The following is a 12,961-nucleotide window of genomic DNA, read 5'->3' on the forward strand; positions in this document are numbered from 1 at the left end:
CCTTTCTCCAACTGTTTGGCAAAGTGCAGTCTGCTTATGTCTCCCTCTTCTCAGGATAAGGAAATGAAGAAGATTCAGCTGGCATTTGATCCAGAAAGCCAGTCCAGCACACAATGTTTGACAAAACGTGAACCGACTGCTCCACAGAGCTGCCTCCTGTACCTCTGGTACCGTGGCACTGCAGATGCAAGGCAGAGGGTAGCTTCTGCTCTGGTTTAAGCGATCCTTGCCAACTGGTCCACGTCCGTCCACTGCAACTGCTGGTGGGACAGAATATTTTTAGCATTCGGAGCTGTTATTTGCTGTCAAAGAGAGACTGGGGGGGAAACTTTCTCAATGATTTACCCTGTAAGTTAAAGAGTGCTAGTATCCATGTAAAGCACCAGCCTTGGGGCAGAAAACAACACAGGAAAGCAGACTGGAACTCATGAACCACAACAGAAGAGAAAGGGACCAAGAACAAACATCAAAACAGGACAGTTTTCTGTCGATCCTGGGTCCATCCCCAGCCTACCAACACTAAAGACTCTGAAGTCCAACAGTGGTGGTTTCCCCCAGCATTTCTCTCCTTATGTCTAAACCCACGATGTGACAACTGCTAGCTCTGAAACAGCTGCCTTGGGAGTTTGTCTTAATGGAAGGACAGACTTACATTAGGACTGCTGACACGACACCCACCACCTCCACTTCGCCGTGGCTGCAGCAATCACTGCTCATAAAGCAGTTCCAGACTCTTCACAGCATAGTCTGTTAAAGTAAACCAGCATCGATTTCTGCCTGACTAAGCAGCAAACTGCTGCAAGCAATTCCTGAACCCTCACAGCTCAAGCGTGGGACAGACTGATCTGGTCAGCCACCCCAGTGTGGGCTGTTTGCAATACTGAGTCAGAGCCTATGGAAAACCAGCTGAACTTGGCCTTGACTACTCCCTTTGCCTCAGAGTCAGCTACAGCTCACACGTCTGGCTTCAAATCACCACAGTTCCATTTGTGGACTAGCAGGGATTAAATATCAGGCATTTACAGGAGTGATGCTCTGCCCTCAAACAGGCGTTAAAAAAAGGAAGATACGTACCATTATACATACGGATAATTATGCATTTAATGTTACAGCTTCACTTTTCTAAACAAATTTAGCACAGAAAGGAAGAGACATTTTCAACATTCACTGCTCAGAAAAGCAGTTTAGAATTACTAGCCCTCCTCCACAAAGCTGTGCACTGCTTGCTAACTGGGAATCACAATCTCACAACAGCGTAAAACACCCACTTTATTCCAAATGCTTCAGGAGGTAACCCCCTTCCAACAAAACAAAACAGAAAACAAAACCAAACCAAAACCAAACATCAGTGGCTTGGGCATTTTGCCGAAGTCTAAATGTATAAACTCTCATTATCATTCCATGACCTGATAGAAATTATAGAATCATAGAATCATTTAAGTTGGAAAAGACCTTGAAGACCATCAAGTCCAACCGTTACCCCAGCACTGCCAAGCCCACCACTAAACCCTGTCCCTAAGCACCGTGTCTACACGTCTTTTAAACACCTCCAGGCATGGTGACTCCACCGCTTCCCTGGGCAGCCTGCTCCAACCCCAACCAAAGCTCAACAATGCTCTTGGTGAAGAAATTTTTCCCAATATCCAATCTAAAACCTCCCCCGCTGCAACCTAAGGCAGTTTCCTCTTGTCCCATCACTTGTTACTTGGGAGAAGAGACTGAGCCCCCCATGCCTACAGTCTCCTGTCAGGGAGCTGCAGAGAGCAATAAGGTCCCCCCCGAGCATCCTTTTCTCCAGGATAAGCAGCCCCAGTTCCCTCAGATGTTCCTCATGACACTTGTTCTCCAGAACCTCCACCAGCTCCATTGTCCATCTCCAGACACACTCCAGCACCTCAGCATCTTTCTTGTAGTGAGGGGCCCAAAACTCAGGACAGTATTTCATTATTGTAAAGCAGCATAACCAAGCTTTTTTCTCCAGGCATATCAGAAGGGATCAAAATTTGGAAACCAAATTTTACAGTCTGAAGAAAAAGAAAAGCAGCATCCTGCTCTCAGGAAAAAGCTTTATACATAAAACAAGACTACAGTGCAACAGTGAAAATCAAATTGCAAGGGATGCATGCCTCTGAACTGTCACGTGTTAAGAGGAACAGATTCACTGCAAGGAAGGACCTTCAACATGGCAATAGGAAACAAATTGTAAATACAGATCTGCTAAGTACGTAATGTCTATGTCCCATGGAGCTGGACACTCAAATTTTCTGTCCTTCAATGCTCTATTGCAGTAAAGTGCTCTGTATCATGCAATATCAGAGGGGCTGACAGATGTTTTCTGAAAGATATTCTGAAATTTCAGAAGGCGGGGGTTAATGCCTTATTGAGTCAGCTTGTGGGTCACCATGTGCTAGTCCTTGGCCCACTTTTACCAAAACAGCTTTTTTATGTATTTATATTATCACGGACATTGACTAAACACTCTGCTCTAAGACAGTACTAAAACTACGCTTCCATTAACATCACATTGCAAGTATTCCCTTAAATATTTGCATGCCCATTGCATTAAAAGCTCAAGTTCAGAATCAAATGTTTTCTTATTTAATGTTAAACTAGTCAGGAACTATAATTTGGAGAAGACTAAAAATTTACAGCTAGTTTAATTTGAAAGCAGCTCATCAAGCACTTGTAGATGCTAATGTAATTTCGCAGGTGGTGGATTGTTTTGCAGTTGGAGAGTAAAAATTGGTTTTGGCTTTAAGACTTCAGTTTTTAAATTCTCCAGACTCCAGCTGGTTTCCATAATTGTTTTATACGATGACAGAAGAGAGTTTTGTCTCTGTCTTGGAGATGGTCTTCCAAGTTTTGAACTAATTGCTCTACAAGCTGAGGCTGGTAGAAATTAAAATATCGGGCTACCTGTATGTCTTGAACTACTTGGTTTGTGCTACACTGTATTGCAGTTCACATTATGTAAAAACATCTATATGCATTTTGGTATTGGCACTAAGCATCACGGTGGCTGCTTGCTGTAGCTTAAGTGCTTTTTAAAGCACCCCTCAAATATCTTTATCTCCTGGAATTCCTCTTGCACAAATGTTATCTCTTAATTAAGTGGAAAATACTTCCTCTTTTGATGAAATGCGACTTACTCCTATATGCCTACCTCCTCATCTCCAAATAAAGCTCATTTTTTTTAACAACTCAGTTTCGTATTTCAGCTGAAGTTCCTCTACAACCTTCACCCTATAGACAATCCACAACCAACCCTATAACATCAAGGGCAGAGCCACAAAGAGCCTAATGGGTTCTTTGCCTAAAGGGCAAAACCAGCTGCAATCAGACCCACTGGCATGTACCCACAGCAGGCTGGGAAAGCAGTTCAGAGCCACAGGTCCCAGTATTACACGATGAGTTCAAACACACACAAAACAATAACATAAAACCACAAAGTTTCTTTCCGCTTCACTCCCCTCTTTTTTTGTTGTTGTTGTTGTCCACCATATGCAAAAGACATATTCTAAATCCTCTGGCTTGGGGATTTTTTTAACACTATGCAAAAATAGACGAGAGGGACCACACTCTTACATTAAAACATGATGCAAGACAAGAACAACACAGAATGTTATCCTATAATATGGATATGCATTTTTCCTTGCCTTCTAAGAGCAATTAATTCCATCAGTGTGTATTAGTATGTATTAGATTTACACAAAACATCTCTTTACCTAGCAAACATTACTATTCCTGAGCTAGGTGATAAGCAGTCATGTGGCACAATGCTCCTTGCATTCAGCACCACCTTCCTGCTTAGTCATCACCAAGTGAGGGCCCTCTGGACTGACCTACAATTACTTGATCTGAAGCACAAAATAATTTATCTTTTCTTAAACAAACCGGCCACTTGTGATGAGCCAATTCAACTGTTCACAGTTTCCTAATGTGAGGGTATAAATAAGAAGTTCCAACACTCAACCCTCACAGCAGTTTTCTCAATCCCAGCTGGTCTGATGCAATGTAAAATAGGAATTGCAGCAGCTTTTACCCATACCAAGTGTGTTTTGGCTACTTTCATGGAAGGATTCAATCACATTCAATTACTTAAGTGCACTACAAAATTAAGATTTTTTTCTGAGATAACCTGATTTGAAAAGTGTCTAGATTGTATAGATCCCTATATGGCACACTCAACTATTGTTCTTACATTCATTTTCCTACTTTTTGAGGAAAAAAAAACCCAAAAAACAAATCCAACAAATATTTAAATACAGAAAGAATGTTTAAACAACATGTACGCACAGTCCACACACCTATAGACTACTATATATATAAAACAAAAGGGAAGGACACTTACAGAATTGTAGACTGAGGCTCAAAAAGGCTAGTAAGGCTGCCAAAGCCAGCAAGAACAGAAAACGATTTCGGAAAAGCATTATTATTCGTTCTGCTTTCTCTTCATGGTTTCATCTTCATATATCAACGGTTCCTGCAAACAACAAAACATTGGCATATGTATTTCAGCTGTGGAAGCATCAGCTACAGCAAAGAAAATTCAAATACCCTTCTGACAGTGTCAAGTTATTTCTTAAAGGAAAGCACATGAGGCAATTCAAATTGGCAACAACAGTATCAATAAGTTATCTTCACCCCAGTTACGAGAATAACTATATTTCCACAAGATAGAGCTGTCAAGTAAATTTAAAAAAAAAGTCACCATTTCCCATAACATTTTATCCTGATAACACAGGGTTAATGCTTACGTCACAACACTGTCAGCAGTTCTTTAACAAAAGTCTCTTGCCCCTATGCAAAACAAATCACAAGAATATTATTACTTAAGGGCTCTCAAGAGCAATGCGGTAAATCATCCCCAGAAACAAAATAATCCCATAACATGTTAAAAAGGTACACACACACATGCTTTTAAATAAAAGTTAAAAAATAGTTTCTCTAACTGGGAGCTCTTTTACTGACATGAAGTTCATAATTCTTACTCAAGAGAATAAAGAGTAAGAAAAACTACCAATACCACTACAGAGAAAATGGAAAAGTATATTGATTTAGGATTAACACCTGGAATAATTCTGTGTAATTATTTTTAAACAACTGTTTTGACAAGAATCAGGATAATACATTTCAAATCAAGAGTATTTAATAAAACTTCAGAACTCAAATAACTCAATACAAAAGTTAAAAAAGGATAAAAAAACCCCAGCGCTCTCCTGAAAATACCCAAACAAGGGGCAAGCACCGTTAGTAGAGAACACACTTTTCCTTGCAAAATGACATCCCGAAGTGCACAGAATTTGCTGAGTGCCCTGTTTTTACAGATGTCCTTTCTCCATTGGAAAGTGGCTCTATATAATGGGGGTGTGTGTGTGTGTGTGTTCTTTATCACTACACACTATTTGTTTTTTTTTTAAACCAACCAGCTGCTCTTGGGTGCAAAAGATGCCTTTTCCTAGCACTGACAGCACGTTGCAGGAAATTAGTTAAGTCTTGAAAGAAATCTGAGATTCCCAGATCCTTTGAACTGAGCTCTGTTTATGCCAGCACATTCAAACATTTTGACAGAAAATAACTTTTTTTCCCTACCACTGTTTCTTTTTGCCCCAGCACTTATTTGCTTACAGAAAGAGATCCCTCAGGCTTCTTTCCTGCTTTTGAGAATGAAAGGCTTACATATACATGTAATAAATACATACTTGCTTATCAAAACTCTTCTTTGTTAGTTTATCAAAAAATATCTTAGCAAGATTTTAACCTCTGTCTCTGACCACTGATAAACCATGTAAAAGCACAATCTCGAAATTCAGATTTTTTTCCCAGCCATTAATTTTCTCATTGGTATTTTAAAATGTCTCATGAATCACTGAGCTTATTTTACCTATTGGGGTTAGTCTTAAGAATAAGTTCTGGGATCTACAAGTTGTCCCCAGGTGACTTGTATATTAAGAAGCAACGGGACCCAGAGCATAAGTGGTGATCGTCCAGAAATAAAGGCAGTGGGACTTGCCATAAGTGAAATGTATTATGCATGGACATTTTGCAGGATTGAGGTCGTTCCATTTCATTTTACTTGGAGAACTACCTTTACAACTTTTGGAATTTGTGGAAAAATGGAAAGAACTAGAGATTCTGGGAAGCAAGAAACCAGAGCTATTACAGTATTTTTCCAAAATGCCAACAGCACCATAAATGGCATGTGCAAGCAGTCATAAAAACAAAGTTTTAAAAAGAGAGAGAGAGAGAGAAGGAACTATTTTAACAGTCTCAGTTTCACAAAATCATAGCTCATCCTGGAACATCTTCGTGAAAGTATGCTGAAACTAAACTGAAATTAAACAAAGCTGCAAAGGGGAGAAGGTATAAGGATTAATGTATATAAAACACCAGGAGAGAATAAAGCAGTTAAACAGATGGCAGAACAGAAGGGGAACCACAGGAAAAAGCAAAGTTAGACTTAGCAGGGAGGAGAAGGTAAAATCTATTAAAAAGCTCTCAGGAACAAGAGGTCTTGTGCACAGTCTACATTCATTAATACTGTTGTTGCATTAAAAAAAAAGTTGCCACAGAAAAGGAAAATTTACAAGACTGGAAAAAGGCAGATCATACACACCTCATATTAGCAAAACACTTTAAAGAAAAAAATTAAAACGGCTTCCAGCCCTATTTGCAAGATCAGAAGCTTTAAAACATTCAGTTTTAAATGCAACACTCAAGAAATTATAAACCAGGTGGAAATATTTTTCTTTTAAATATACTTTGGCCTGTTAACAAATTCAGAGCTGCTGTGTTAGAAGTTTTGAGGCATAGGAACAGCTCCCGTGGAGCAGCTGCTAAAGAAAAGCCTGTTGATAGTTTGTCATCAGCTCCGACTTGAGGCCAAACTGCTGGGAATCAGGTGAACGTACGTAAGACCAAGCACTGAAGCCTCTGCTCCTCAGCGCTGGCACATAAGGTTCTCCCAGGGCACATAAGGTTCTCCCAGGGAAAAACAGCACTTAGCCAGCACGTATTAAGTGAAGGCAGTACAATAAGCATTGTAAGCACTCACTGAAGTGAGCACTTGTAAGCTGGAAAAGATAAAATTGAGCCGGGGGAAGTGTGGATAAAAAGCTAACCAACCTTATCTCCCCACAAAGCTATTTTTACATGCAGACGGAACAAAAAAAAAAACAAACCACCACCAAACCACACAACAAAATGCATATTGGGTCTCCAGAATGTACTACCACCTAGCAAGAGGCTGCAGAGCATCTGCCGCTAACGTGGCATTTAGAGCACATCGATCTTCACCCACTTACTCTGCGCAGGGGCCAGGCGCAGGCGGTGCCCCCAGCCGCGCCAGCTCCGTGCCCGTAAGCTCTCGGTCCTCAGAGATCAATTCTATCAACTACTGACAACGCCGCCTCACTCGTCTCCAGAGATGGGCCTCGGCGCTTTGCTTCAGAGAGAAATAATGTAGTTACTGCTTTTAAAGGTGAGTAAGCACCGAACCGCTGCAGAAGAGGAGCAACTCAGCCCTGAGAGCAGCAGCGTTCTGGCAGCAGCATCTGACGCCTGTCAGAAGGAAAGTGATTTATACTCATCCCTGAGAACAGGTCTTCTGCTTAAGACCAAAACGGCCTCAAGTTGTGCCAGGAGAGGTTTAGATTGGATATTAGGAAAAATTTCTTCACTGACAGGGTTGTTGAGCATTGGAACAGGCTGCCCAGGTGGTGGAGTCACCATCCCTGGAGGTGTTGAAAAAACACATAGATGTGGTGCTTAGGGACATGGTTTGGTGATGGACTTGGCAGCACTAGGTTGATGGTTGGACTCAATCTTCAAGGTCTTTTCCAGCCTAAATGATTCTATGAATCTATGTTTCTATGAATGCAGGACTTGATAAAGACCATCTACAGAACCCCAAAATTATTTTGGTAACACTAATTATAAGCGTGGCACACACAAGCAGTCCAGACATCCTGAAGGACAGTTATTAATAAAGCATCCTATATATAAAATGCAGATAAACAAAAGGCTACTTCTGAGCTACCTATTGCAGCATACCTACCTACGCACAGAATTTATCTTTTTCTTTTAAACCTGATCCAAAAGTCTCAACTCATCAAAACATGCCAGAATGACTCACAGCATTTAGAGCACCTTCAGCTCCTACCTGATCTCACAAGACAGTGCCGACACGTGCTAGGGTGAGCTGCTAGGCTATTGCGGCTCACGCAAGGGTAACCACAGCCTTACAACTGAAGGCCAAGACAGGGAATCAGGAAGGCAGCCAAGCCTCTGCTAGGCTCTTGGAAAAATTTGGTCAAGTCACATTCTCCGTTTCAGGCCATTTCACTGGAAGAGTTAGTAGCTACCTGGAAATGCTGGGACACATCTGCTAAGAGCCCAGGCTAGGCACCCCGCTCCCAGCAGCCCAGCTGCCACGACTAACCTACTTCTTGCCCAGCTAGCTGGGTATTGCTAGCTAGTGCTCCCCAGGGACCCTGCCCCCAGCAAGCCCTCCGCCTGTGTAAAATACAAAGATGATGGTTTTTGCAGGGCTGGCTAGCTAAGCTGTTTCTTCTGACTATTTTAAGTCAGGTCCTGCAAATAAATTGACATCGATGCTTCCAAAGCACTTGTGACGTTAGACATGACACTAAACCACCACTGCCAAACTTCTGCGCCAACTGACTGATACTGTTCCATCCTCCAAATCACGCGCATCCATCTAGAATACAAACCCACTGTCTAGCATGAAGCGTAAGCACATTATTACACTGACTCACCATGACAGCTTAAATGAATTTACTTGATTAAAATAGCATGTCTCCATAAATAATCAATAGTACTCTTCAAAGTCTGCCTCAATAAAATTACTGTATTTATCTGATGTGGTACATCAAAATGACATTGTCTACTGAAAACACAAGCAAGAAAAAGTGGTTGCAAAGGAACAGGAAAGAGAAATGGTGACTTTGCCCAAAAAGGAAGGTAGCATTAAGTCTGTACCTAACTATATGCCAAAGGCAGACAGAGGTATATTTTCTAGCAAGTTTACAGACCCTAGGAGGGAGAGCAAAAAGCCTACAGACAACATAAGGTTTGGTTTGGAGTAACATTCACAGATAATTTTAGAAAAAGTCACGTAAGAACACTGGGACCCACTTACTCGTCTGAGGTCTCTAGATTGCAGAAGACAGTTTTTAATTGTAATTGCTGTTTGATGCATCTTTTATCTTTCATCTACAAGCTTATTTTCTGAAAAAATCTGAAGACATCTGAAATGAAGGTGACAGCTCCTGATACAATTACAATGAAGACTTCTGCCTTTACTTTTTAACTCATGATGCTCTATCAATTATTTCCCAGACATTTGGCAGCAGACTACTGGGCAGTACATTTTTAATCTACTAAAACCCACAAGTCCAGCCGTCTGAGAATGTCTGGATGCTGAAGCACTTCATACTCTTGAATTGGAAATTGCAGAAAATAGTTGTGTCAGCAAGTGGCACAAGCCAAACCTTTTCTTTGGTGCTTCAAAGAATTTGCTTTTTTTCCTGCAGAAATGAAAAATAGTGGCTAGGATTTTGTGGTTTGGAACAAACTGACCAGTGCTACAGTGATCTATGGCAAGCACCAGAACAGAGAGGAGACAGAAAAACTCGGCAGAACCAATTCTCCAGTCAGCACGACCTGCTTAGTTACTCATGCTTGTAATCATCACATTAAGGAAACCCTCACAAAACCCCTGCAGATGACTGAAATGTCAGCAATTTGAACTGGACATATGATTTCTGCAACACCGAAGTTGCATTTTGCATAGCATCAGAAAGTAAAAAGCTAGCCTCTGCAATATCGTTAATCATAATTCTTCATTTTTCTATCAGAAAGAAACAAACATTCCCCTTTTTTAAAAAAGCATTTATGAAAAATAGGTCACTTGGCATTTTTGAAAGAAGTAAAACCAGCTCATCATCGAAAAAATTAAATAAAACCTGCTCAGTACTGTAACTTATGTTAACCCACCCCAAGACTTAAACTGGAAGTTAGCAACCACAGGAAACACGGAACTTAACTGACAGTACAAACAGGTCAGCAGCCTCATATAACACAAAAAAAAAAAAAAAAAAAAAAAAAAAAAGAGAGAAGGAAAGCCATGGTAACAGAAGTTGACACGTACCACCCCATGAAGGAACAGCAGGAAGCAACACCTATCCAATAGAGCATACCTACATGTTGGTATGTAAAAACTAACAGCTACTTATAATTTTATTTTCAAAGTACTTAAAATTTTAGCAGCAAGCATCCAATTTAAAAAAAACACTTTTAGTATTTAGAACATTAAAATAGTTACAGCTACATTTCTTTTCTCTCCTGTTCCAAGTTTCTTCCTTATCTAGGCAGTTCTAAAATCCTCATACTAGCACATCTGGTCTGGAGATGTGCAAAAGCTATTGAAAATGGCACAGCTGTATTGCCCTGTCTGTCAAAGCAACCAACACAAGCTCTCACTTCATAAAGCTAAGGGATGAAACAGAGCTCTTGCTCGAACAGTTTTGTCCCTCTCTACAACACTCATTATTTTCACTGTGCAGCAAACCTACCACTGGATTTAATAAGGGGAAGAGTTGCTTGGCGTTCAGAAGTGATGAAGGGACCATTAGCCATACCAAAATTTGACCACACCTTGAAGATAACCCACTCTTCTCAAAATAAATGGTCTGCTTGCCTCTCTTAGCTTTTAAATCTCAAGGTGTGCAGGCAGATAACATAGTGAACATTCTGAGCAACTTTCTCCTAACCAGCTCTCAGGTTTGAGCAGGACTGCCATACAGTTTTACGCTGGAAATTCTGGGACAGCAGCCTTCAGCTTACAACTTCAGCCTACATCCTTCAAGGGACGTTCTCCAGCTTTTCAAGTCCTACTCAAATCGCCGTTATGAGTTGCCTTCTTTCAGAGATCGGCAGCTAAAAGACACAAGCAGACCAAGTTTTTACATAGTTTAGGCTTGCATTTGATTTTTGTCAGTCCAAGTCTTTAAAATATAATTCTTTTATTTAAATTAGAACCTACAAGTCTATGAATCTCTTTACACTGGGCAATAAACACAGTCATGCAGAGACATAAATATTCAAGTTGTGTTTAGTACATTAATGTTGTAGTTAATGTAATGTAACTTTATAACATTACAACTACACTTTATGGGTTTCCCAGCATTAGAAGTCGACTTATTTTTCAGACAGAGATCTCCCGGTTTCTGGAGTCTCCTTCGACATATCAATTTTCTGATGAAATTATGCCCATGGTTTCTTGAACAAAGATAACTGGGGGAGGGGACGGGACTGTTAAAAAGCACGAAAAGCTCATGAAGTGTTTGATTCTTTTATCTTTTCACATTTCTGCAGAGCACCGTTTAGGTGCACCAGCTTACCTCCCCTGTACTACGACCGCTAACCACCTTGCAAGGAATCACTTCTAAAAGCAAATGCTTCTGACAATTCAAACAAGAATTTTTGGAAGAAATACCGTAATTGTGACCTGTAAACATCCTTTTTGTACAGAAACATTTCAAAATCACACTTAAATACACTTGAACACCAAAGCTATTTTTTTTAAGACTAAGCACAGTAATTTTTGGTGTGTAGTCACTAAAGGGCATCAGTACTGCAGTTCTTTCTACATAATCAATAGTTTCTAGGCCAATTAATAAGGAAAAAAAAATGCATGAACCAACAGAGATTATAGAGACAAAATATAAAGTACTATAAATACATGACTCCTTTGTGATAATGCCATTGCCTTAGACCCCTATTTTGCTTCTCCAGCCTCTCTGCTATTCCTAAAATTATCAGTATACAGCTGCAATTCAAATATAATTTCCACGTCCTGCACATCCTTCCCATAAAAATAAATAAATAACTAGAAACATTTTAAATTTAGTCTCCCCCTCTTCGCAGAACACTTAACCTTTAGAGATTCAGCCTGGAGACAGTTCACTGCCTTCGTGCCCAGGCTCTGGCAGCATTCTGACAGCAAAGGCATTTTTCCTCCTACCAGCTTCCCTAGTTTGTTTATAAAGAACATGAAGTGTTCCCATCAGCCAGGACACAGAGATGACATTTCCCTGCCTGGAGGAACTTACAAGAGTCTAAATTAGCTCTGACTGTAAACAAAGAGGAAAAGTAGGATTGCACATAGAAACAATTACGGACCATTCATTGCAACCTGTCTGTAATCTCCCTGATGTTCTACTTTGTGCCAGATTTCGAGATCTGCTCAGATCAGAGGACAACAGGATGGTCAGCATCAAAATTCATGCTTGCCAGCTCATGCATTCTCTCTCTTTTGATTAGTGCTTTTAGTCATACTCGTTAGTCACTGATGCTCTGCTGTATCACTTCACCCCAGGGGGCTCAGAGCTGAGACAAGCACCCCTTCTGCTGAATTCTGCTTCACGTCAAGGGGAACACGCAGGTAAAGCTCCACACTGTACTCCCAGGAACCTGTGAACTCCAGCCCTTCAGCAGAGACCTACACTGGTGATGACTGACTACTGACTTTGGGGTTCCACATGACAGGTATGCGGATCCTGCTTTCCACCAGCTGTAGAGAAGTATTCCTTTACTTTAGTAAGTGCCACACGGTTCTTCCCCTCCTTGCTAACTCTGTCATCTATCACTGCAAACCATCTCCACCCTTTAACCTGGTCCCTTTTACAGTCTGTACCTCCACATATTTTCAAGTCCCCAACTGATTACTGTCTCCTCACCCTTCCTAGTAGGTTTTGGATAATCTCAATTCTGTCAGTACCTATATATTAAAAGAAAACGTCAAACCCACACCAAAAAAACACAACAACAAAACCTACATACAACATGTACCTATGCCAAAGGTACATATAACACACAATATTTCTCTTTCCTTGGTTATTCACCAAAATTGCTGTAAGTGTACAAGTTGGAAAGAAAT

The 12,961-nt window shown here is 40.6% G+C and overlaps 1 protein-coding gene across 8 annotated transcripts in view; it reads right to left on the reverse strand.

Annotated features, from left to right (window-relative positions):
• Nucleotides 1-12,961, reverse strand: part of PXYLP1 (2-phosphoxylose phosphatase 1) — a 57,575-nt gene that overhangs the window by 35,713 nt on the left and 8,901 nt on the right. For 5 of the 8 annotated variants that reach the window (XM_056358773.1, XM_056358776.1, XM_056358774.1 and 2 more), the window contains one exon: nt 4,352-4,483. The exons of 1 other annotated variant lie outside the window; for it this stretch is intronic. In XM_056358773.1, coding sequence (XP_056214748.1) covers nt 4,352-4,430 — 79 coding nt within the window. In that variant the 5' untranslated portion in view covers nt 4,431-4,483. Of the gene's footprint in view, nt 1-162; nt 261-4,351; nt 4,485-7,304; nt 7,445-12,961 lie in introns of those variants that run through there. 2 more of the 8 variants (XM_056358775.1, XM_056358779.1) reach the window with 2 other exon arrangements.

This window comes from Falco biarmicus, chromosome 13 (assembly GCF_023638135.1).
Source record: "Falco biarmicus isolate bFalBia1 chromosome 13, bFalBia1.pri, whole genome shotgun sequence".
Taxonomy (NCBI): domain Eukaryota; kingdom Metazoa; phylum Chordata; class Aves; order Falconiformes; family Falconidae; genus Falco; species Falco biarmicus.